Source organism: Rhinopithecus roxellana, chromosome 6 (assembly GCF_007565055.1).
Source record: "Rhinopithecus roxellana isolate Shanxi Qingling chromosome 6, ASM756505v1, whole genome shotgun sequence".
NCBI lineage: Eukaryota > Metazoa > Chordata > Mammalia > Primates > Cercopithecidae > Rhinopithecus > Rhinopithecus roxellana.
This window is the reverse complement of record NC_044554.1, coordinates 16,765,317-16,791,489: the sequence shown is the minus strand read 5'-3', so window position 1 is coordinate 16,791,489 and position 26,173 is coordinate 16,765,317. Positions and strand designations below refer to the sequence as shown.

Below are 26,173 nucleotides of genomic sequence, written 5' to 3'. Positions count from 1 at the left end.
TCAGCCTTCTGAGTGAGTGGGACTATGGGCACATGCCACCATGCCCGGCTGACTTTTTTCTTTTTGTAGAGACAAGATCTCACTATGTTGTCCAGGCTAGTCTTGAACCCCTGGACTCAAGTCACCCTCCCACTTCAGCCTCCCAAAGTGTTGGGATTACAGGCATGAGTCACTGTACCTGGCCTGAAAACTATTCTTAGAGACAGTCTATAAATGGTAAATACCTACATTTTGAAATTCAAGTAAGAGTGTCCTAATGAAGTAGTCTGTTCTTGCTTGTTCATCCTCCTAAATAAAGAGAAACATTTGTAAGTCAGTGAAAACGTTAAAACAAAAAGACACATCAAAACAAATAAAATACTTGTGTCAAAGTCCACAATATAAAATTAACCTTTAAAATTCCAGATGTACCTGATAATTATTTTAAAACTCTAAAAGTCATCAATTTGTAAATGTCTGAAGTGATAGACATGCTAATTATCCCGATTTGCTCACTCCACATTTTAAATTATACATACATGTACCAAAATCGCATGTACCCCATTAATAAGTATAGATACTATGTGTCAATTAAAAATAATGGCAAAAGGAAAAAAAAAGCTAGTAAGCCATGAAAAGACATGGATGAACCCTAAATGCACATTACTAAGTGAAATAAGCCAATCTGAAAAGGCTACATACTGTATGATTCAAACTATATGACTTCTGGGCCAGGCGCGGTGGCTCATGCCTACCTATAATTCCAGCATTTTGAGAGGCCGAGGCAGGGGGATCACTTGAGGTCAGGAGTTTGAGACCAACCTGGCCAACATGGTAAAACCCTATCTCTACGAAAATACAAAACTTAGCTGTGCGTGGTGGTGTGCACCTGTAATCCCAGCTACTCAGGAGGTTGGGACAAGAGAATTGCTTGAACCCAGGAGGCAGAGGTTACAGTGAGCTGAGACAGGTGCCACTGCACTCCAGCCTGGGCGACAGAGCGAGACTCCGTCTCAAAACAAACAAACAAACAAAAACAAACTATATGACTTCTTGAAAAGGTAAAACTATGGAGACAGTACAAATAATGATTACCTAGGGTTGGGAAGGGAGTGAGAGGAATGAATGAATAGGTGGAGCACAGGACATTTAGAGTAATGACACTATTCTGTAAGATACTACAATGGTGGAAACACTTCACCATGTATTTCTTCAAACCCACAGAATGTGTAACACCAAGAATGAACCCTAATGTAAACTGTTAACTCTTAGTGATAATGACTTGTCAGTGTAGGTTTGTGAATTGTAACAAAGAGACTGCTCTGGAAGGGAATGTTGATAACGAGAGGGCTACATGTGTGCGGACAGGGTGTATATAAGAAATCTCGGCCGGGCGCGGTGGCTCAAGCCTGTAATCCCAGCACTTTGGGAGGCCAAGACGGGCGGATCACGAGGTCCGCAGATTGAGACCATCCTGGCTAACCCGGCAAAACGCCGTCTCTACTAAAAAAGAAAAATACAAAAAACTAGCCGGGCAAGGTGGCGGGCGCCTGTAGTCCCAGCTACTCAGGAGGCTGAGGCAGGAGAATGGCGTGAACCCGGGAGGCAGAGCTTGCAGTGAGCCAAGATCTCCACTGCACTCCAGCCCGGGCGACAGAGCGAGACTCCGTCTCAAAAAAAAAAAAAAAAGAAATCTCTGTACCTTCCTCTCAATTTTGCTGTGAACCTAAAACTGCTCTAAAAAAAATAGTCTTGAAAAAGTTAGGCAGCAGCTCACACTGTAATGCCAGTAGTTTAGGAGGCTGAGGTGGGTGGATCGCTTTAGCCTAGGGGTTCAAGACCAGCTTGAACAACATGGCAAAATCCTGTCTCCACAAAAAAATACAAAAACTAGCTGGGCATTGAGGCATAGGCCTGTGGTCTCAGCCACCTGGGAGGCTGAGGTGGATGGATCACCAAGCCCAGCAGTGAGGCCAAGGCTACAGTGAGCTGCAATCACGTTGCTGCACTCCAGTCTGGGTGACACAGTGAGACCCTGTCTCAAAACAAAAAATGAAAACACTAAAACAAACAAACAAACAAAAAAGCCTTAAAACGAAGTCTCCTATTAGATAGTCTCCTAACAGATAGACCCAAACAGTATGTAAGAAAAGTGAATTTGGGAATCATGTTACTTACTACACTAAGAAACTTGAAAAAAAAAAAAGTTCATTAAAAAAACTTGTATAGACAGTAAAGAAAAAAACATCAATTTGCTTTTGTAAGTTTTACTTATACCTAAAAAAAAGTGTCTAAACGAATTACTTAAGCATCAAGTATCTGCAAAGTAGTAACCACCCCCAGAATCATGTAAATATAAATAGAATGGCATTCCTCAGTACCAACCACCATATCCCATCTTCAACCAGTTTACCTTTCCAAAATGCATGATTTTCCCTAACATTCAAATTTCAATTAACTGGATAGCAACTGAAGAAGGAAAAGGGAAGAACACCCAAAATTATTATTATTATTATTGTGGTTGATGATAACATAACCACTTTAAAAGGTCTCTCGCTGTGATTTAGTCAAAGTATTAATCTACATCAGTCTATCACTAAGCAAATTATTCTTTTTGCCTTATTGGTTACAACCACAAATAGTTTAGAACAAGGATTATGAAGAACAATGGTGTACGTTGTTTTATTAATAAAAATAATACTACTATACCTGCTTTAATTTTTAAAATCACAGTAACTTACTTTGAACTTTTCAAATAATATTTGAACTTTTTCAAATATTTCTGTAAAGGACCAGATAGTAAATATTTTTGGCTTTTTGGGCCATGAAGTCTTTGTCTACACAACTTTGCTATTGTGAGAGAAAAATTCATAAATTAATGGGCATAGATGTATTGTAACAAAACTTTATTTACAAAACAGGCAGTGGGCTAGATCTGAGCCATGGGTAGTGTGCTGACATCCAGTCTAACTGGTTACATGTGGCAACATATGATTGAGCTCCTGCTAACCAGTCTTCACCCTTTCACCACTTTACCCTTGTCCTCATCCCACATCGAGAGAGAGCTCCAGAAAAGACTTCATTTCTCAGTCTCAAACTCTGACTGCCAAGTAGTCAAATGACTTACTACGAATATTTTTACCAACATGCTATTTATAAATTTGGTTTTTGTTTGCAGTTAAGTCAATGATAACAAATCCTGAGTTGTCTGAATCAATTATGAGACAAACAAATAACCTTCCATTTTTAAATCATCAAAGAAAATGTTTCTTCAGCATGGATCAATCCTGATGCTGACAAATTAAACCAGTCATTACTAATAAAATCAAACCAAATCACTTATCTAGAGACCTTTCAAGTTATCTACTTTTTTCTTTTTAATAAATCTTTCTCCGTGTTTTTTTTCTTTGAGAACTGTTTATAGAGATATATATTTTAGTTTAATTGGAAAACCAGCCCCCAAGAACCAATTCATTTTCTACATTATAAAACTATTGCATTCTTCCCTATATCCATTATTATAAATTGTTTACTATTCCTGACTCCCAAATATTCAAAAATTTCAAGCTGGTTTGTTGTTGAGTGTTAAGCACTGTATTTTCTCTTGAATTGCAATATTCATTACAGTTATCTTATTACATCTAAATTTACAAATGTTTGGCTGGGTGTAGTGGCCTGTAGTCCTAGTACTTTGGGAGGCCAAGGTGGGCAAACTGCTTGAGCTCAGGAGTTCAAGACCAGTCTGGGCAACACAGGGAGATGCCGTCTCTACAAAAAGACAAAAATTAGTAGTGGCCCATGCCAGCAGCCGTGGCTACTCAGAAAGCTGAGGTGAGAGAATCACTTGAGCCCGGGGGATTGAGGCTGCAGTGGGCCATGATCAGACCACTGCACTCCAAACTGGGTGACAGGGCAAAATCCTGTCTCAAAAAGATATATACAAATAAATAAAACTTTAAAAATAAATTTACAAATGTCCAAAACAACCACACTACACAGAACTAGGTTTCTATGCTGTCAAGGAATCTAGTATTTCAGATTTATTACTGGATTGGTGAAGGAGTGTTGGTGTTTCCTCACTGAAGTAGACAGCATGGTGTGTATTTGGTATTATTCAAGCCAAATAAAATGAAATGCAGTGGGATTTTTAACATTTTTAAAAATGTTAATAATGTCTCACTATTTTGCCCAGGCTTGTCTCAAACTCCTGGGCTCAAGTAATCCTTCCCACCTTAGCCTCCCAAAGTGCTGGGATGACAGGTGTGAGCCACTGCACCTGGCCTAAAATTTTTACACTTACCCCACAAATAGTTAATTCTGATCAGCACCTTAAGAATATTGACTATTACATCTAAAAAGTTCAATAGTGAGTTACAGTTATTATAAAAACAACATTGATTTATAAAGTAGACAGCATAATACAGATTCGGTCCTGTCCGTTTTTATGTCAACCTAGAAAGCACTAAACTTTGGGTATGTATAAGAGGAATTCAGTCATAAGTATAACTAAGTCATAAAATTATGGAGTTCTTGAACTCAGCAATGACAAGTAAAACCACAGAAACTATACTTCGTTTAATCATGGAAAACAAAGTCAAAAACAAGAAACTCTGAATAGGGAATGTGATACTTAATTTTATCTGTCAACTTCGCGGGGCCACAGTGTGCCCAGAATATTTGGTCAAACATTATTCTAGTTATTTCTGTGAGACTGTTTTTGGAGATTAACATTTAAATTGGTAGTCTCTGAGTAAAGCAAACTGTCCTCCATAATGTTTGTGGGCCTCATCCAATCTGTTGAAGGCCTGAATACAACAAAAGGACCAGCTTCATGAAGCAAGACAGAATTCTCCAGCAGGCTGCCTTCATCTGCAACATTGGCTCATCCTGATTCTACAACAGACTTTTCAAACTAGAACTGAACATCAGCTCTCCTGGGTCTCCAGCTTATTAACATTCAGACTGAAACTGCAGCATTGGCTCTCCAGGATCTCCAGTCTACCCTGCAGATCTTGGACCTGCCAGCCTCCATAACTGCCTGAGCCAATTCCTCATAATAAATCTCCTTAAATGTATCCACATGCACACAGATGCACACACACACCCTCTTATTCTATTGGTTCTGAAGCTCTGGAGAACCCTGATATAGGCAAATTCATTAATTATTATTATTATTTTTTTTGAGATGGAGTTTCACTCTTATCGCCCAGACTGGAGTACAGTGGTGCAATTTCAGCTCACTGCAACCTCCGTCTCCCAGATTCAAGCAACTCTCATGCCTCAGCCTGCTGAGTAGCTGGGATTACAGGCACCCGTCACCACGCCTAGCTAATTTTTGTATTTTTAGTAGAAAAGGGGTTTTGCCATGTTTGCCAGGCTGGTCTCGAACTCCTGACCTCAAGTGATCCGCTCGCCTTGGCCTCTCAAAGTGGTAGGATTACAGGCATAAGCCAGAGTGCCTGGCCTAAATTAATTAAGTTTTACGTTATGTTGAATTGCAGTCTTTTTATGGCACCTAAAGAAAACTATTGCTTCTATTTTAAAATTCACTTACATTTTCCTTCTTTCTGTCCATGCCTTTCTTTTTCCTACTCTTCTTATTTCCTTCAATGTTTTTGTTTTTTGATTCATTTTCTCAGATTTTTGCTGTATTAGCTTTTGAGCTTGAATTTAATTCATTTCCAGAGGTCATTACATATTAAGAAAACATTTTAAGTTTCATATCAAATAATCTGCCAGAAAGGACCAATCTTTACTTTCAGTATGGTAGTTCTGAAACTTATCTTTATACATAATCATAACAATTTTTGAGACCACAATTAGATATGAAGGGTAAATATGATACACTATACTCCAGTTATCAAGTCTTTCCAATTTAATCAATTTGAAATGAATACACTATTTCCAAATACTAAAAGCACAGTTACTTCATTTACATGTAAACACTTACTATCAATTGATATACAAAGGTTAACACAAAATTAATACAGTAAGATACAAGGAAAATAAACATTTATGAAAAGTCATCCCAAAAGCTTCCAAATTTAAAAGCAGTATATAAACAAATAATTTTTTAAATGTAAGCATAGGTTTGTGAGTCCTTGGCGTCTATAAACCTGGGTTCATACCACATTATAATTTAATTATTCATCAGTTTAGCATGCCAATTTTCTGAAAAAAAGTGTTTATAAAAATGGATACTTACACAAGAGATTTTAAATGGTGCGAATGTTATGGGGTCTTCTCCATACAAAGGCCAATAGCGCTCACATTTTTTCTGTCATCCAAAAAAAAAATAGTAAGTAATTCATATAAGGCTTTCTTAAACTGTTACAAATATTTTGTGTCCTGGGGTTCTGCTTACTTCTACTTCCCCAAAACAGAAAAACTCACATTAGTAGGCATGGAGTTGAGAGAGTTTAGACTTACCCAATTGTTTTTAAAAATAGGCTACTGTGTCTTCTCCAAGAATAGTCATAAGAACCTTACTGACTTAAGCGCATAACTGTTCATTGCTATCTGCCAGCTCTACAGAGTAAACCAAAGATCCTCCTCTAGGTAAGAAAAAGTAATTTTAAAAAAGTGTCTGGTACGAGGAGGCCCATTTGGTATAAAGGTTGCTAAGCAAGTTTTATTGCTTGGAACATGACAATCTCTATAAATATCCAGCTGAATTCTCATTAAATGTAAAATATGTGATGAAGACTATTCTACTTGGAATCAGAAGAATTTTGCAAGTACTAATTCTACTTCTTTATTGACCTTCAGTTTCTTTATCTGTAAAAACAGGAATAATAATCCTTATCTTACAGAGTTGTTGCATGTTTGTTAAATAAGAGTGTATTTCAAATACACCATAGATGGTAAAACCCCTACACAAACATGATGTATTATTTTAACTATCCAATTTTATTTGAGATTACAGAAAGTGTAGTCAAATAATTTCTCCTCTTAGAATGATTCAGATGTTAAGAAATGATGCATTTTGTATCAAGGCCCAATAAAATCCAAGTCTCCAAGTGACCATCTAGCTTAAATAAACCTTTTCAGCAGTGGGAAAAGCATTGGTTAATGAATTCCTAATTAAATCCTCACAGTTTCAAATATAGTAAATGGAGTTATTACCTATAAGCTGAATGAACTATAAGTTGACAGTAATGCTCACAGAGAAACAAAGTAGAACTGTCTGGTATGTTGGGTTAGCTAGTATTTTAGAGGCTTAAAAACACAGGTAACTTCCAAATCTCATTTTCCAAGAGACATTTACAGAAAAAATGATAAAATTAAATTCTTTTTTATTTTTATTTTTTAATTTTTAATTTAATTTTTTTTTTTTTGAGACGGAGTCTCCTCTGTCGCCCAGGGTGGAGTGCAGTGGCCGGATCTCAGCTCACTGCAAGCTCCGCCTCCCGGGTTTAAGCCATTCTCCTGCCTCAGCCTCCCAAGTAGCTGGGGCTACAGGCGCCCGCCACCTCGCCCGGCTAGTTTTTTGTATTTTTTAGTAGAGACGGGGTTTCACTGTGTTAGCCAGGAGGGTCTCGATCTCCTGACCTCGTGATCCGCCTGTCTCGGCCTCCCAAAGTGCTGGGATTACAGGCTTGAGCCACCGCGCCCGGCCAAAATTAAATTCTTTTTTTTTAGATAGGGTCTTGCTTTGTCACCCAGGCTGGAGTGTGCAGGGGCACAATCATGGCTCACTGCAGCCTCTACCTTCTGGGCTCAAGTGATCTTCCCACCTCAGCCTCCTGAGAAGCTGGGACCACAGGCGTGTGATACCACACCCAGCTATTTTTTTTTCTTTTTTTTTAATAGATGGAGGCCATGCGCAGTGGCTTATGCCTATAATCCCAGCACTTTGGGAGGCCAACGTGGATGGATCACTTAAGGCAAGGAGTTCAAGACCAGACTGGCCAACATGGCAAAACCTTGTCTCTACTCAAAAATACAAAAAAATTAGCCAGGCATGGTGGCACATGCCTTTAATCCCAGCTACTCAGGAGTCTGAGACATGAGAATCTTTTGAACCTGGGAGAGGGAGGTTGCAAAGAGCTGAGATCACGCCACTCCACTCAAGCCTGGGTGACAGAGCAAGACTGTCTCTCCCCACACACACACTAAAAAAAGGTTAAAAAAAAAAAAAGAGAGATGGGGTCTTGCCATGTTGTCGAAGCTGGTCTCAAACTCCTGAACTCAAGCAATTCTCCCACCCTAGCCTCCCAAGTAGCTGGGATTACAGGCGTGAGCCACTACACTTGGACCTTAAATTCTTTCTGAGAGTTTAAAAAAATTCTTTTTAATCTTTTACTTGACAAAACTTTAATTCCTTGAAACAGATCGAAAACAAGTTGTAAGAGATTAATTTAGGTAAGAATAGCAAGTGGTGTGACTAACAACGTCCCTCATTCAGATGAGCAGTAATAAGATTATATTGTTACTTATATTCCTGGTATAAAACTAATAATGATATCAAAAACTATGTGTTAAATATCACATATACATAATCTCTAACACTGCAAGGTGGGTATTATTTCCTTTCAAACGCGAGGAAACTGAAGCTCAGAGTGAACTGTACTGCACTATGGTCAAAATGTTTGTAAAAGGTAGGTTTGTCTGATTTATTTATCTATGCTTTTTCTACCAAGTCACATTCAAAGTCAAGATCAAAGTCAAGGTTATCAAATAATTTCATAGGTCCTAACTCACTCATAATCTATTACTAACAAGACACAGTGAATCACAAAATCCTCAGCTTCAAAAAATTTGTACTCAATACTACTTGATTTTTTTTTTTTTTTTTAATGAGACTGAGTCTCGCTCTGTCACCCAGGCTGGGGTGCAGTGGCACAATCTCGGCTCACTGCAAGCTCCGCCTCCTGGGTTCACACCATTCTCCTGCCTCAGCCTCCCAAGCAGCTGGGACTACAGGCGCCTGCGACCGCCCCTGGTTAATTTTTTGTATTTTTAGTAGAGACGGGGTTTCACCATGGTCTCAATCTCCTGACCTCGTGATCCGCCCACCTCGGCCTCCCAAAGTGCTGGGATTACAGGCGTGAGCCACCGCGCCCGGCCTACTTGATTTTTCATCAATAATTTGATATATACTATGAGCTTACTAATATAATGAAAAGAGAAATACATCCTAAACCTTATCAGTAACTTAAAACATTAGGAGAGTGACATTTAAATTCTCTAAGATAATTGATTAATAATATTAACGTACATATTGACAACACTTAGATAACTTGATTACTTAATAATTTCTCAGTTTTTATATTTTCTCATTTTATTCACTTTCTGTCCAACATTACTTAATACTGACAAAGGAAATAGCTGGGAGTAATGGAATAAATTAAGGTTTCCCTACTGTTTATGCAACATAACTGAAAGATGTATCTTTTGCAATATATTACTTACTGGAAAAAATTAACATATTTACAAATTAAAGATAATTTTAACCATATTAATTACATTAGTATAAAAAAACTTTGAATAAAATCACTATGTAATTTGTAAGTTTGATTTGTATGTCATATTTATAGAAGACCACACTTTATAAGTTTTATTTAAATACAAATTATCTGTAACTCTATCATTACTTCCTACAATGAGGACAGAATATGATGCTGTAGGACACCAGAACAGTTTTGAAATAAATTTTACTTCAACATAGCATAAAAATACCAATGTTAGAAAATCAGGGTAAGAAATTATCTTCTCTCAGCTTTGAAGATAGGAAACAAACAAAACATACTGTGGTATTAACAGACTCATCAAAATATTCAGGCCTGGTGCGGTGGATTACATGGGATTACATGCTTGTAATCCCAGCACTTTGCGAGACAGAGGCAGTCAGATCACCTGAGGTCAGGAGTTTGAGACCAGCCTGGCCAGCACAGTGAAATCCCACCTCTACTAAAAATACAAACATGAGCTGAGCCTTGGTGGTAGGTGCCTGTAGTCCCAGCTACTCAAGAGGCTGACGCAGGAAAACCGCCTGAACCCGGGAGATGGAGGTTGCAGTGAGCCGAGATTGTACCACTACACTCCAGCCTCACTGACAGAGCAGGACTCTGTCTCACCATCTCAAAACAAACAAATGAACAAAAATTCAAACCATATATTAATAACCAGATTTTTTCAAATGTATTTTCACTTGTTCAATTAAACTTGTTAATTCCTATTTAAAAATACCTCTCTATTTCAGCCCACAGATGGTATTCTACTTACAACACCACTGAATATTTGAAGATTATTAAGTAACAATACATAATTAATTATTGTTAAGTACAGGAATACCTCATTTTCCTGTGTTTCTCAGATCCTGCATATTTTACAAATTGAAGTTTTGTGGCAACCCTGCACCAAGCAAGTATATTGGTATCATTTTTTCAACAGCATATGCTCACTTCAGGTCTGTCACATTTTGGAAACTCTTGCAGTATTCAAAACTTTTTCATTATGATGATATCTGTTATTGTAATCTTATCAGTGATGTCTGAAGTTACTACTCTGTTTTTGGGTGCTATAAACTGCTCCCATATAAAATGGCAAACTTCATCAACAGATGTTGTGAGCGTTCTCACTGTTCCATTGACAAGCTTTTGTACCCTCTCTCTTCCTCTCCTTGGGCTTTCCCATTTCCTGAGACACAGTATTGACATTAGACTAACTAATAACCCTACAATGGCCTCAAAGTGTTCAAGTGAAAAGGGTCACAAACTTTTCACTTTAAATAAAAAAGCTAAAAATGATTAAGCTTAGTGAAGAAGGCATGTTGAAAACTGAGATAGGCAGAAAGGTAGGCCTCTTGTACTAAACAGCCAAGTTGAGAATGCAAAGGAAAAGCTCTTGAAGGACATTAAAAGAACTACTCCAGGAAACACACAAACAATTAAATAGGTCAAATAGCCTTATTGCTTACATGGAGAAAGTTTTAGTGGTCTAAAAGATCAAACTAGCTACAACATTTCTACAAGCCAAAGCCTAATCCAGAGCAAGGAGCTAACTTCCTTCATTTCTATAAAGTGTGAGAAAGCTGCAGAAGGAAAGTTAGAAGCTAGCAAAGGCTGGTTCATGAAGTTTAAGGAAAGAAGCTGTCCCCATAACATAAAAGTGCAAGATGGAGCACCAAATTCTGATGTAGAAGCTGCTGCAGCAAGTTACCGAAAGATCTGAGCTAAGAGCACTGATGAAACAAGCTATACTAAATGACATATTTTCAGTATGGATGAAACAGCCTTATACTGGAAGAAGATGCCATCTAGGACTTTCAGAGCTAGAGAAAATAAGTCAATGCCTAGCTTCAAAGCTAGGCAAAAAAAAAAAACCAGGCTGACTCTCTTGTTAGGGGTTAATGCAGCTGGTGACATTAAGTTGAAGCCAATGCTCATTTACCATTCTGAAAATCCTAACGGCTCTAAAAATCATGCTAAATGTACTCTGTCTGTGCTCTATAAATGGAATAAGGCCTGGATGTCAGCACATCTGTTTTTGTTTTTTCAACCCCACCCCCAGCCCATCCCTATTGCATGGTTTGAGGAATATTTTAAGCTCATTACTGGGGACTACTGGTTGGAAAAAAAAAATTCCTTTCAAAATATTTCTGTTTACAATGCACCTGGTCACCCAAAAGCTCTGATGGACATGTACAAGGAGATTAATACGTTTTCATGCCTGCTAACACAACATCCACTCTAGAGCCCATGGATCAAGGAATAATTTTGAGTTTCAAGTCTTATTATTTAAGAAACATATTTTGTAAAGCTAAAGCTGCCATAAATAATGATTACTCTGATGGGTCTAGGGAAAGTGAACTGAAAACCTTCTGGAAAGGATTCAGCATTCTAGATGCTATTAATTACATTAATGATTCGTGGGAGGTCGAAATATCAACATTAACACGAGTTTGGAAAAAGTTAATTCCAACCCTCGTGATAACTTTGAGGGGTTCAAGACTTCAGTAGAGGAAGTAACTGCAAATGTGGTGGAAACAACAAGAGAATTAGAAGTGGAGCCTGAAGATGGAACTGAATTGCCACAATCTCATGATAAAACCTGGAATTGATGAGGAGTTGCCTCTTATGGATGAGAAAAGAAAGTGGTTTCTTGAGATGGAATCTACTTTCTTGAGATGGAATATACTTTTGGTGAAGATGCTGTGAACACTGTTGAAATGACAACAAAGGATTTAGGACATTACATCAACTTAGTTGATAAAGCAGTGGAAGGGGTTGAAAGGACTGACTCCAATTTTCAAAGTAGTTCCACTGTGGGTAGAACAGCAATTGCTGTTGGTATCAATCAGCAGGACACGCCACAGAGTATTCTTTCATGAAAGGAAGAGACAATCAATGTGGCAAACTTCACTGCTTTCTTATTTTACGTATTTAGAGGTGGAGACTCCCTCTGCCCAGGCTGGAGTACAGTGGCATAATCATAGCTCACTGCAGCCTCAACCTTCTGGGCTCAAGTGATCCTCCTACCTCCGCCTCCCAAAGTGCTGGGATTACAAATGTGAACTACCATTCCTGGTCCTGTCTTCTACCAAAAATTGCCACAGCTACCCCAACCTTCAGCAAACGCCACCTTGATGAGTCAGCAGCCATCGACATCAACAAAACCCTTGACCAGCATAAAGATTACAACTAGCTGAAGGCTCAGATGATCATTAATGTTTTTTAGCAATAAATTATTTTTAAATTAAGGCATGGAAGGCCGGGCGCGGTGGCTCACACCTGTAATCCCAGCACTTTGGGAGGCCGAGGTCGGCAGAACACCTGAGGTCAGGAATTCGAGACCAGCCTGGCCAATGTGGTGAAATCCCGTCTCTACTAAAACTACGAAAATTAGCCAGGTGTGGTGGGACATGCCTAAAATCCCAGCTACTCAGGAGGCTGAGGCAGGAGAATCACTTGAACCGGGGAGACAAAGGTTGCAGTGAGCCAAGATCGTACCACTGCACTCCAGCCTGGGCAACAGAGCAAGACTCTGTCTAGAAAAAAAAAAAAAAAATTAAGGCATGAAGTGTTTTACAGGTATAATGCTACTGAACATTTAACAGACTATAATACAGTATAAATATAACTTTTATATGTACTAAAAAAACAAAAAATTTGTTTGAATTGCTTTATTGTGGTGGTCTGGAACTGAACCTATAATATCTTTGAGGTATGCCTGTGTGTGATAAAATATACTTACAAAATATAAAAGAAAACAACATGCTTGAGAGATTATTTTGTCCCTTGTATGAAAAAAAGCAACAGCAGAACCCCAATATAAAAGAAGTATTTACATTAACTGCTTATGTTCAGACTATAATAATAAAAGAACAAGAATATTTATCCCCAAAAATGAAATAATAAGAGGAATAGATTGTACATACCCTTCCCATCTCAAATTCTCGGCAGGCCATTACAATGATCTAAAAAGTGATGGTGGGGAGTGAGATAAAGAATGTATCAGTTAAACACAATTTTACTTTTTAACAAAATACAAATTTCAAGAATTTTGCACCCTGAGAAGTATAATTGGCTTGCCTAAAAAAGTAGTTTCAATATTAAACGTGTAAGTTAAAGAAATTATCAAAATTAGACTTTCTAAACAAAGGCTAACTATATAGCAACAAATTAAATTGGTTCCAGTTAACATGATTTTTTTGGTTTGAATTAAATTATGTGAATCTTACAGATTTACTTTGTGACTTCTGAAATTACATTAAAATACCACTTTTAGGATATTTACCTAATTATAAATAGCACTATTAATTAAAAATACATTTATAATTATTTAAATATTGAATGCATTTAACACAATTTTAAAAGGTGATCACACCTGTTTTTCCCCATTTTATAATGTAAACTTTCAAACACACAGCATAGCTGAGAGAATTTTACAGTAAACATTGTATAGCCATCATCTATATTCTATCATTAACATCTCACCATGTTTCATCACATAGCTATCCCTCTATCAATCCATCGTTTTAAAAATGCATTTCAAAGTTAAGTTTTGAACATCAGCATACTCTCCCCAAAAATACTTCAGCATGCATATTATTATCTAGAACACAATAATTTTTTTTTTTTTTTTTTGAGACAGAGTCTCGCTCTGTCACCCAGGCTGGAGTGCAGTGGCGCGATGTCAGCTCGCTGCAAGCTCTGCCTCCCGGGTTCACGCCATTCTCCTGCCTTAGCCTCCTGAGTAGCTGGGACTACAGGTGCCCGCCACCACACCTAGCTAATTTTTTGTATTTTTAGTAGAGACAGGGTTTCACTGTGTTAGCCAGGATGGTCTCGATCTCCACCTCATGATCCGCCCGCCTCGGCCTCCCAAAGTGCTGGGATTACAGGCATGAGCCACAGCACCCGGCCAATCTAGAATATAATTTTTATATTGTTTCCAGTATTTTTCCCTTGAGGTAAATTTTACATATAATGAGATGCACAAATCCTAAAGTGAACGTTCTCCAAGTATGGACAAATGCACTCATCTGTGCAACACAAATCTTATCAAGACACAGGATGTTTCCATCATCCAGAAAGTTTCTTCATGATCTTTCTCAGTCAATCCCCAAGCACATCTAGTTTTTAAAGTGAAGTACAGCAAATACAAATAACTGGAAAAGTGCCCCCCTTTTATTAATCTTTCAAAGACCACAGGATGTCAATGCTTTAGAATCACTACAATTCCATAAAAAAGCCATAAGACAAAAATGAAAGTTCCACATTACTGATTTTCCACATCCACACAAAGAAAAGTATCAGTGCACATGGTTAGGTTTCAAGAGTATTACAGAGCAGTATAGGGTAGCTCTTTGCAGTATTCTAACTAATTTCTCTGCTTCCAAATCTAAGGACACATATTTCCCTTCATCCAAAAGAATAAGAGGGCAATGAATGAACTCCAGGGGCAGATGAAATTCTCTTACACTGTATATTTATAGTTAGGTGTTTATATATATTTTCTGAGAAGAGGGACTTAAATGAGTATAACTGTACTATCAATTATTTTACTGACCTATTAGAGCACTAATCCTTTTCTGATTTTTATAAGTTGTTTGATAGTTGTATCATTACTAACTTAGGACAAAATTTAAATTGTTATCACATCTTCTTCTTAAAATATTTAGCCTAGTTTGTAAAAATTTAATAAGACATCCTAAAAATGTACTCATCTTTTTAGTAAACATCAGCAATAAGTAAACATAATTATGGATTTTAAAAAATCCCCTCATTCCTTATTCAGTAAAGCATCCTATATCATTACATATGTATTTCTCAAAATTTATTGTGAAAAGTAAATTACTTACCACAACATTATATTCCCATATCATCCTCCAAAAATCTATTACTGTATTTGCTAAAGGTCCTTGAGTTGCTACATATGCTTTTGGCCCATAGACGCCCTAAAAATGGTTAAAAGCAAATTTCACATTTATTTTGATTACCAAAAATATTTCATTATCCAAAATAAAAGGTTTCAAATTGTATTAGTAATACTGTTGTTTTAACTCAAACCATTTCTAAATAATGTGTCTTTCATAGTATATTGAAACATGGCAAAATATATTCAATCCACTTAAGCTTTTGATGACTGCTATTACTTTTGTGTGTTTACTGGATATGATGCACAGAATAGGTATTTAAGAACCGCCTTATGCCAATTAAAAATTATTACTTATTTAGGCATTAAAAACAAAAGCCCTGATACCTACTTAACAAAGCTAACTGTGGCAGAAATACAGAGCATGCTCTGATTCTAAAACAATACTAAAACTAGTAAAGAGTTCTTTCTTAGTTTCTTCCATAGCTACCTTCCATTATCTATTCAACTCTGAAGTTTATCAAGCATCTACCATACACGTTTTTAATAATGAACATGAGAATATACCAAACAGGGTCACTGACTAAACTGGCACATAACTGACTCATACAATGAATCAGTGTCATTAAGCGTAATTAAAAACTATAACTTTTAACAAACACCCTTATAAAAGAATATGAACACTGACAACATCTGAAATAGCAAACTATCAATTTATTAGTTTTTATTTAAGGTATTAATTTTGGTTTTTAACTTTGTTTAAAAAAGAAATTTTTGTTTAAAACCATGACTGCTCAATATTGACATAGATATTAACTTTACCACATAAACTTTTTTTTTTTGAGGCAGAGTCTCGCTGCGTCACCCAGACTGGAGTGCAGTGGCGTGATCTCGGCTCACTGCAACATCCACCTCCTGGGTTCAGGCGATTCTCCTGCCCCAGTCTCCTGAGAAACTAGGATTACAGGCCATGTGCTACCACGACCCACTAATTTTTGCATTTTTAGTAGAGACTGGTTTTCTCCATGTTGGCCAGGCTGGTCTCGAGCTCCTGACCTCAGGCGATCCACCTGCCTAGTCTCCCAAAGTGCTGGGATTACAGACGTGAGCCACCGTGCCTGGCCTTACATAAACTTTTATCAGTTAACATTTTTATCAACACAAACATGAAAATATGTATAGACACCATATATAAAATAATTGAAAATTACATTATCATATCACTTGAAAGATTCAAAAACACAGATTAGCTGATGGAAAAAAAGCCTTTTATTTAAACTGAATCAAGTGGCAGTTTGCATCTATCTCTATTGATAACTATAAAGAACTTGACGCTGGGTGCAGTGGCTTACGCCTGTAATCCTAGCACACTGGCAGGCAGAGGTGGGCTGATCACAGGTCAGGAGATCGAGACCATCCTGGCTAACACAGTGAAACCCCATCTCTACTAAAAATACAAAAAATTAGCTGGGAGTGGTGGTGGGCGCCTGTAGTTCCAGCTACTTGGGAGGCTGAGGCAGGAGAATGGCGGGAACCCGGGAGGCGAGCTTGCAGTGAGCCGAGAAAGAGCCACTGCACTCCAGCCTGGGCGACAGAGCAAGCCTCCATTTCAAAAAGAATTCGACTGCTTTTCATCAAAGGGTATCCAAACAAAGGTTATAAAAAAGAGACTATTTAATCTTGGATTTGGGGTTGCCACCCAAAACAGTGACAACTGTCAAAAGTTTTACATTTAAGGCTATGTTCTAGAATTTTAAATCAGTATTATCCAGTAATCCCACCCCTAGTAATTTATGCTAGGAAATTATTCAAAAGAACAAAGATGTTTACTGCAATATTATTATTTTAAAAATCTGGAAACAACCTATATGGGTCAACAACAGGGAATGATCATGTTCATTTGTGCACACAAACCCAAAGGGATAACTGAGAAAATAATTTAGTAATAGGTAAGACTTCCATGGGAAAGAAGAAATAAAAAAGAAAATGTTATCTCTGCTATAACAAAACTAAGTACAAACTATTTATCTATATGAATAAGGAGGCTAGAAGGAAAGCATATAAAAACGATGTGCCAGGGCAGTGGTTTTATTTTTATTTCTTTTGCTGCTGGTATCACGTCCGAGCAATTCAAAAAGGTTTTACGAAACTAGTATGTAGAAAGACATTAATATGGCAGAGAAACACCATTTGAAGTTAGTACATACCTTTATAAAATTTGCATTGATATAGTCTGAATCTTGTGAAGGAGTCTTTAATGTCAATTTAACTCGGCTGTGATCAACTGCAAGAAAAAAATACATAAAATATGTATGGTTGACATACAGGTATTTTCTAATGGAGCGTAAATAAGGTTAAATAGACAGCTTAAGAACATTTACTTTAAAAAACAATGGATGCAAATGGACTCTAGGTATCAGCAGGGTAATTTCTAACATTACACTGAAAGGAAATAAAATAAATTTTCAGACAACCACCACCTGGCGGGCACCTGTAATCCCAGCTACTCTGGAGGCTAAGGCAGGAGAATCACCTGAACCTGGCCGGGAGGCAGAAGTTGCAGTGAGTCAAGATTGCGCCATTGCACTCCAGCCTGGGCAACAGAGCGAGACTCTGTCTTAAAACAAAACAAAACAAAACAGCAACAGCAGCAAAAAAAACACCACCACCAGTGACGTAAAGCAGTGTATTAAAGTTGCAATAGGAATCATCTCTGGAACTCTTTTAAAATGCAAATTCCAGGACATTATCCCTGATTTACTAGGGCAGAGTCTAGGTATTTCAGCCTCTGCAGCTTTTAACAAACATACCAGGTGGCTGATGAATACTAACCAGTGATACAGAAGCCCATATGCTAAAATTCTTATTAAAAAATCTAACTTTCATATTTCACAAGAAACTATAAAAAGTAAATTATAAAAAATTAATGAATTGAGATTATATATAAAAAGTGCTCAACACTGCTCTGGCTAATAATAGTCATTATTAGGTAATGTAGCTTAGAGTAAAAAAACTTTACAAAAAAATTTTATGAAGTATATTTTTCTTTTACATTTTTATTGATTTATTTTTTAAAGGAATATGTTTATAATTTTAAAAAATTAGACCTTAAAGAAAAGTATAAAATGAAAAGCCTCCCCTGCCCTTCAGTTCCAGGGCTCTCTCCCATCAAGATACTATATTAAAGTTTTTTTTCCCCTTCCAAGTGTACTTATTACACATATAGCTATATACTTTGAAAAACTACTACACAAATGCAAACATCCTATACATGCTGTTCTGTATCATTACTTTTCAGTTTATAGTATATCCTGGAACTCTTCCCAAAGCACAAAAAGATTTACTTTATTATTTTTACTATTATTTTAAAATACAGAGACAAGGTCTCGCTCTGTCACCCAGGCTAAAGTACAGCGGTGTGATCATAGCTCATTAGAACCGAAAACTGCTGAGCTACAGATCTTCCTGCTTCAGGCTCCCAGTGTTTGGATTACAGGTGTGAGCCACTGCACTCAGCTTGCACTAGCCTATCTCACTCTTTTTAGCTTAACAGAGAATTCCATCCTGTGAATGCTTCATTCTTTATTTAGCTACTCTACTGATGGGCCATTTTTTTTCCTATGAAAAACATTACTACAGTGAACACTAATGTACATATAGCTGTTACCAGCATTGCTGTAGGGTAAATTCCTAACAGAGGAATTGCTACTTGCCTTCTAAAAGGTATGTAACAATTTATACAGGGTTATTTAATAAGGGTGACTGGGTATTACCAAACTTTTCGTCACTGACAAACCAAAAAGTAAAAAGATCTTGATTTAATTTCCATTTCTTGAATTATGCAAAGGATTGTATGTTTTAATATATTTACTGGTTATGTGTACTTCTTTTTCCATAAACCACTTGTTTATATGCTTTGCCCATTTTTCCATGTCTGTTTTGTCCTACTGATTTTTATGAAATCTATGCAAAAAGAAAAAATCAGCCGTCCGTCACAGGAAGTGCAAATAGTTTTTTCCAGTTTGTGCTGATGTTTAAAACTTTTTATTTAGAACTAATTTTAGATTTATAGAAAAACTGCAAAAATAGCACAGAGAATTTCCATATACCTCTCACTGAGCTTCCTCCAATAGTAACATATTATATAACCATAGGACAATGATCATAATACCACAAAATCAACAGTTATAAAACTATTAATTAAAGAAGACTATACACATCAGTGTTTTTTAAATCTTTTTTCTCTTTCAAGGATCTCATATTAAATTTAACTTTTCGTGGCCAGGCATAGTGGCTCACACCTGTAATCCCAGCCAAGGTGGGTGGATCACCTGAGATCAGAGTTTGAGACCAGCCTGGCCAACATGGCGATACCCCATCTCTACTAAAAATACAAAAAAAAAAAAAAAAAAAAATTGGCAGGGCATCGTGGTACATGCCTATAATCCCAGCTACTCGGGAGGCTGAGGCAGGAGAATTGCTTGAACCCAGGAAGGGTAGGTTGTGGTAAGCCAAGATCGCGCCACTGCACTCCAGCCTGGATGACAGAGTGTGACTCCATCTCAAGATAATAATAATAATAATTTTTACTTCTCCTTGGTCTCCTTCAACCTAAAAAAAGTTTCTCTGATTTTTTTTTTAAATGACTGGAATGAAGTTATGAATTTTTGGTAATACCACTGAATGATGTTGTGTCCTTCTCAGTACAACACATCAGGGGATACATGATACACATATGCTTCAGTACTTGTGATGTTAACCTTGGTCACTTGGTTAATATGGTATTGCTTGGTTACCAAAAGGGAAAGTTACTGCCTTTCCCTTTTATAATTAGTAAGTAGTTGAGATTAGATGCTTTCAGATTATGAAATCCTAAAGAAGTAGAATTGCCTAGTATTCATTGTTTCTGGATTAGAAGGGACTGTAACATATAACATATAAAATGCCATTATTATTATCACATTATAATCCCTTCTAATCAATGAATGAATATCAAAGGCAGTTAAAATACAAAAGGAAACACTGAAATGTTAGCAGACATGAATAAACTACTTAGCAAAGTATTAAAGAACAACTAATAGTCACTAATTTATTTTTCACTGGCTCAAATTTTATACATAGCACTAAGGCCCAGTTCTGCTAATTTAATTGATAAATTTACTTTTAAAAAATATTCTTTAGAAATTTGTAGAAGAGACATATAAGGAGGATATACTTGCTTCTGGTGCAATTATTCATCTCCTCACTGTATTCTAAGAAACAGAATGTTTACAACATGTTTGTCAATGCTCTGTCATTTATTTCATGCCACCTTACATGTCCCATCCCCCTTTTTATATGCCATTTGGGATAGGAAATACACATACAAAAAAAAGCTATGCTCCTGGAAAATGAGAATAGAATATTCAGTGGTTAGGATAATGATGGCTGAATAACTACAGGAAGCTTCCTCTTACCATGTTTGCCAGTAATAAGGGGTCTCAGTTAATTACCCTTATTCACATGGCATATTAGCCTCTATTCAAAGTATCTCAAAGGCAGAATACAATAGTTGGTTTACCACTGGGTCCTCAGTAGAGTTTCAGGTGACCCTAAATCCAAATGGGAACAGTTACTCCCAAATGATAGGACTGGTGCCAGGCTGGCTACATGCAGGCTGGTAATTTCCTTTTTTAAAAAATTTTCTAAGATGGAAAATTTTAAGCATACACTAAAATAGAACAGTATAACGAATCTTTGTATATCCATTACCCAGCTTCAATAATTATCAACATTTTGCCAATCTTATTTCATCTACCCCAATCATTCAACAGCTGGGGAAAGCAAATTAAAATCCAAGATTTCTGGAGTACTACGTCTTACAGTAAGTTTAATTCAGTAAATTAAAAATGGGGCACAGAAATACCCTTTTTAAAACTCCCCATTTAAATTCTACAGGCAAATTTGGTAGTCACTGCTTTCTATTATGTACTCACAGCATATTAGACTTTAAAATCAACATTATGCTACTTACACAGCATATCATGTGTATTTTGATTTTTTTGGCATTTTAAATGTGAATTTTAGTATCATTCATCCAACAAATATTTATTGCGTGTAATGAGCACAATAATGTTGTTCATATATCCATAGTAAAGTAATAGCAAGGAAAGGGAGTAAGGAACATCTTGAGGATATCAGCAGTCTTCAGAGCTGTGACAAGCTGAGTCTCAGGGAATGAGAAGTTTGCCAACTGATTAAAAAGAAAACAAAATAGGGCATTATAGATAGCATAATAGGTTCAAAAATATAGAATTAATAAAAAATAGCTACCATGGAATGAACGTTTCCTCTAAGCAAAGAAATTTATCCTCACCACACACCCATGGAGATAGAAGTTATTATCACTATGCACAGAGGTATGCCCAAATCACAAAACTGAGGTGGCAGTGCCACATTTGAAACTGGGGTTGTCTGATTTCAAAGCCAAGGCTCTGGGTCTAAATAAGTACATGTACTGAAGAGGTGTGAAGCAACATGGGACTACTGGAAGAAAGAAGCGGTGAGCAACAAGGCTGAAAATGTAGCCGCCTGTTCTCACTCACTTGACCATAGAGCAAAGAAGGGGTGGCTTGGAATTGGAGTATGGAACAAATGCATGATTTCAAATAAACGAGTGGATATCCATTCCAGTTCTGTCCATTGAGAAGGCCTAGAAGCAATGACACACCAAGCCCTGTTCAATGGTGGGGTCATCCAGGACTTTCAGGATTGCTCCCCACCCTCCCAGCTGGCTTTTCTGCCACAGCAGACCGGGTGTCCTTCACCTGCCTGCGTCTTCTGTAGTTTGTTAAGCAGCACCCTTAGCTCCTGTGACACCTTAGGGAGAAAGCCACAGCACCTGTGATGTTGGGCCAGCATTAACACCCGGCAAAGTGCTGGGAACTAGAAGTAGCGAGAAAGAACTTGGGTGGCTGTTTTAATATTCTTCACTGGTGCTCTTTTTTTTTCTTCTGAGACGGTGTCTAGCTCCATCACCCAGGTTGGAGTGCATTGGCACCATCTTGGCAACCTCTGCCTCCAGGTTCAAGTGATTCTCCTGCCTCAGTCTCTTGAGTAGCTGGGACTACAGGCATGTGCCATCATGCCCAGTTAATTTTTGTATTTTTAGTAGAGGCGGGGTTTCACCATATTGGCCAGGCTGGTCTTGATCTCCTGACCTCAAGTGATCCGCCCACTTCAGCCTACCAGTTGTGGGATTACAGACATGAGCCACCACACCCGGCCAGACTGGTGCTCTTATTAAGCACATTTAGAAATAATCTAAATATTTAAAAAATGAAAACAATTATTTCTCTCCATGGTTTTGCTAGCTATCCATCCAAGAGAAACAAAATCATAGGTCCACATAGAGAGTTGTATGACACGTTCATAGCAGCATTATTCAATATGTTCATCATCCGTATGATGGAATATTATTCAACAACAAAAAGGAATGAACTATTGATGCATGCTACATCATGAATGAATCTTTAAAATGTGTTAACGAGAGGCTGGGCGCGGTGGCTCATGCCTGTAATCCCAGCACTTTGGGAGGCCGACAGGGGCGGATCACGAGGTTAGGAGTTCCAGACCAGTCTGGCCAACATAGTGAAACTCTGTCTCTACTAAAAATACAAAAAATTAGCCAGGCATGGTGGTGTGCGCCTGTAATCCCAGCTACTCAGGAGGCTGAGGCAGAAGAATCACGTGAACCTGGGAGGCGGAGGTTGCAGTAAGCCGAGATAGTGGCACTGCACTCCAGCCTGGGTGACAGAATGAGACTTTGTCTAAAAAAAAAAAAAAAAAAAAAATGTGTTAAAGAGTTAGACACAAAAGACTATATATTGATTGTATGATTACATTTATATTAAATTCACAGAAAAGGAAAATCTATACAGACAGAAAGCTGATTAACAGTTGCCCAGGGCTGAAGACTCAGATCTTTTGGGGGTGATGGAAATATCTTAAAACTAGATTGCATTAATTGTTGCAAAACTCTATGAGTTTACTTTTTAAAAAATCATTGAATTGCGCAATTAAAATGGATAAATTCAGCATCCTGAGTAGCTGGGACCACAGGTGTACACCATCATGCTCAACAAAGCTGTGTGTGTGTGTATGTGTGTGTGTGTAGACTGAGTTTTGCTATGTTGCCCAGGCTGGTCTTGAACTCTTGAGCTCAAACAATCTGCCCAGCTTGGCCTCCTAAAGCGCTGGGATTCCATGCGTGAGCCACTGCACCCAGGCAATGAATTAAATAGTTATCTAACAGTAAATAAGCACATATCTCTCAGTACAATTACTTCCAATATAAATTTCCAGGCCAGGTGCAGTGGCTCACACCTGTAATCCTAGTACTTTGAGAGGCCGAAGTGGGTGAATTACCTGAGGTCAGGAGTTTGAGACCAGTCTGCCTGACATGGTAAAAACCCGTCTCTACTAAAAATACAAAAACTTAGCTGGGCATGGTTGCGGGCACCTGTAATCTCAGCTACTTGGGAGGCTGAGGCACGAGAATTGCTTGAACCTGGGAGGCAGAGGCTGCAGTAGGCCGAGATCCCACACTGCACTCCAACCTGGGCGACAAAGTGAGATTCTGTCTTACACACACACACACACAAAATCCAAATCAAAATAACTAGAAATTTACTGGAGACCTACTTATCAAACCTTAGATAACTTAAAGGAAAAAAGGCACTGTCACTCTGATTATTGCACAGTGATTAAGAACTCGAGCTCTTGGACAAGGTCTCCCGATGTTGACACTCACACATTTTGGCTTGGAGAAGTCTTTGTTTGGGGAAGGGGGCTGCATCCTGTGCATTGCAGGATGTGTAGTAGTATTCCTAGCCTCTACCTGTTAGATGCCATTAGCAGCCTGTCCACTCCCATACCCCAGTTGTGACAACCAAATCTCTCCAGACATTGCTAAGTGAACTTTGAGGGGCAAAATCAACCTAGTGAAGGCTTTAAAACTACCTGGGTTTAAATTCTTGCCCCACACTATTATTTAACTGTGAGACAAGCTTTTTAACCTCTTTGTCTCAGTTTCCTATTTGCAAAATGGCACATAACAGTATTTACCTCAGAGTTTTGCTGTGATGATTATGGTAAATAATCCATTTATCACAGAAATCAGCAAACCATACAAATCAGAACTTGCATTTTTCAGAGGACCAGTTTAACAATACACCACTAACCTTTCCCATTACCCCTAGTCAAACTGTAAACTTCCCCTTCTATTCTCTGCTTTCTCCCTATCCCTCATTCCAACTATATTCTCAATAACACTAATTACCATCACATGTCAGACCACATATGTTAATTTGTATTGTCCACCACCTTGACTAACATATAAGCTCCACAAGGGCAGGGATTTTGCCAGTCTGTTTTTTGTTGCATTCCCAGCATATAGTACACCCTCAGAGCTTTCTGTAAAATGAGTAAATGCCGAGAGAGGTGGATGACCTGATGTTAAGAGTTGGAGACCAACCTGGCCAACATGGTGAAATCCTGTCTCTATTAAAAATACAAAAATTATCCGGGTGTGGTGGCGGGTGCCTGTAATCCCAGCTACCCGGGAGGCTGAGGCAGCAAAATAGCTTGAACCTGGGAGGCAGAGGTTGTAGTGAGCGGAGATCGCACCACTGCACTCCAGCTTGGGCGACAAAGCAAGACACCGTTTCAAAAACAAAAACAAAACAAAAAAAGAAACAGCATATGAAAACAGAAACCTACAGCTAGATGACAGAAAAAGAAAGTGGACAGGCTCTCTGAATGTGTGCGTTAATAATTCCAGAGCAATCTGGGATCACTTTAAGATTATCTTGCTTAATATAAAGCATTCAGAAAGCCACGTCATCCCCTATTCTGAGGCAGACTGGTGCTATGGTCTGAATATCTGTGTCCGTCCCAAATTCGTAAGTTAAAACATAAATTCCAATGCAACAGTATTAAGTGGTAGGGCCTTTAGGAGACGATTAGGTCATGCCTTGTAAATGGGATTACCAGCCTTTACTAAATAAAGATGCCCGAGGGAGCTTGTTTGCCCCTTCTACCATGTGAGGTACAGTGAGAGGCACTATGTATGAACCAGAGTGACCCTTCACCAGACAGCAAATCTGCCGATGCCTTCATCTTAGACTTCCCAGTCTCTAGAACTTTAAGATACAAATGTCTGTTATTAATAAGTGACCCTGTTCATGGTATTTCTCTAACAGCAGCCTGAACAGACTAAGACAACAGGGTAAGAAAAGTGGACTGTATTTTGCAAAAGCTTAATGACTGGTTACTATGTGCTAGGTACCCTTTTTTTTTTTTTTTGAGATGGAGTCTCACTCTGTCGCCCAGGCTGGAGTGCAACGGCGCAATCTTGACTCACAGCAACCACCGCCTCCTGGGTTCCAGCAATTCTCCTGTCTCAGCCTCCTGAGTAGCTGGAATTACAGGCACGCTCCACCACATCTGGCTAATTTTTGTATTTTTAGTAGAGATGGGGTTTTACCATGTTGGTCAGGCTGGTCTCGAACTCCTGACCTCGTGCTCCAGCCATCTCAGGCCTCCCAAAGTGCTGGGATTATAGGCATGAGCCACCATGCCCAGCCACTAAGTACACTTTTAAGCATTTAGTATTAACCTGTCTATTGTGCAGATAATCCTAAAAAGTATTATTATAACCTCCATTTTAAGGATGACAAAGCCAAGGCACAGAGAGGATCAGTCCAAGGTCATATAGCTAGCAAGTGGTGGAGTCAGGATTTCAACTTCCAGAATCAGAACGCTTTACCATTATTCTATGTTGCCACTTGTTAATTCTGCCAACACAGGCTATCCACACATCCCACAGTTGATA

The 26,173-nt window shown here is 38.1% G+C and overlaps 1 protein-coding gene across 4 annotated transcripts in view; it reads right to left on the bottom strand.

The window, feature by feature from the left end:
• PTPN12 (protein tyrosine phosphatase non-receptor type 12) overlaps positions 1–26,173 on the bottom strand; it is a 105,910-nt gene that overhangs the window by 44,708 nt on the left and 35,029 nt on the right. For all 4 annotated transcript variants that reach the window (XM_010386289.2, XM_010386290.2, XM_030932740.1 and 1 more), the window contains exons 3-7: positions 17,508–17,584; positions 15,287–15,382; positions 13,361–13,399; positions 6,185–6,256; positions 229–288 (exon numbers count right to left, since the gene is read on the bottom strand). In XM_010386289.2, coding sequence (XP_010384591.1) covers positions 229–288; positions 6,185–6,256; positions 13,361–13,399; positions 15,287–15,382; positions 17,508–17,584 — 344 coding nt within the window. The remainder of the gene's footprint in view (positions 1–228; positions 289–6,184; positions 6,257–13,360; positions 13,400–15,286; positions 15,383–17,507; positions 17,585–26,173) is intronic.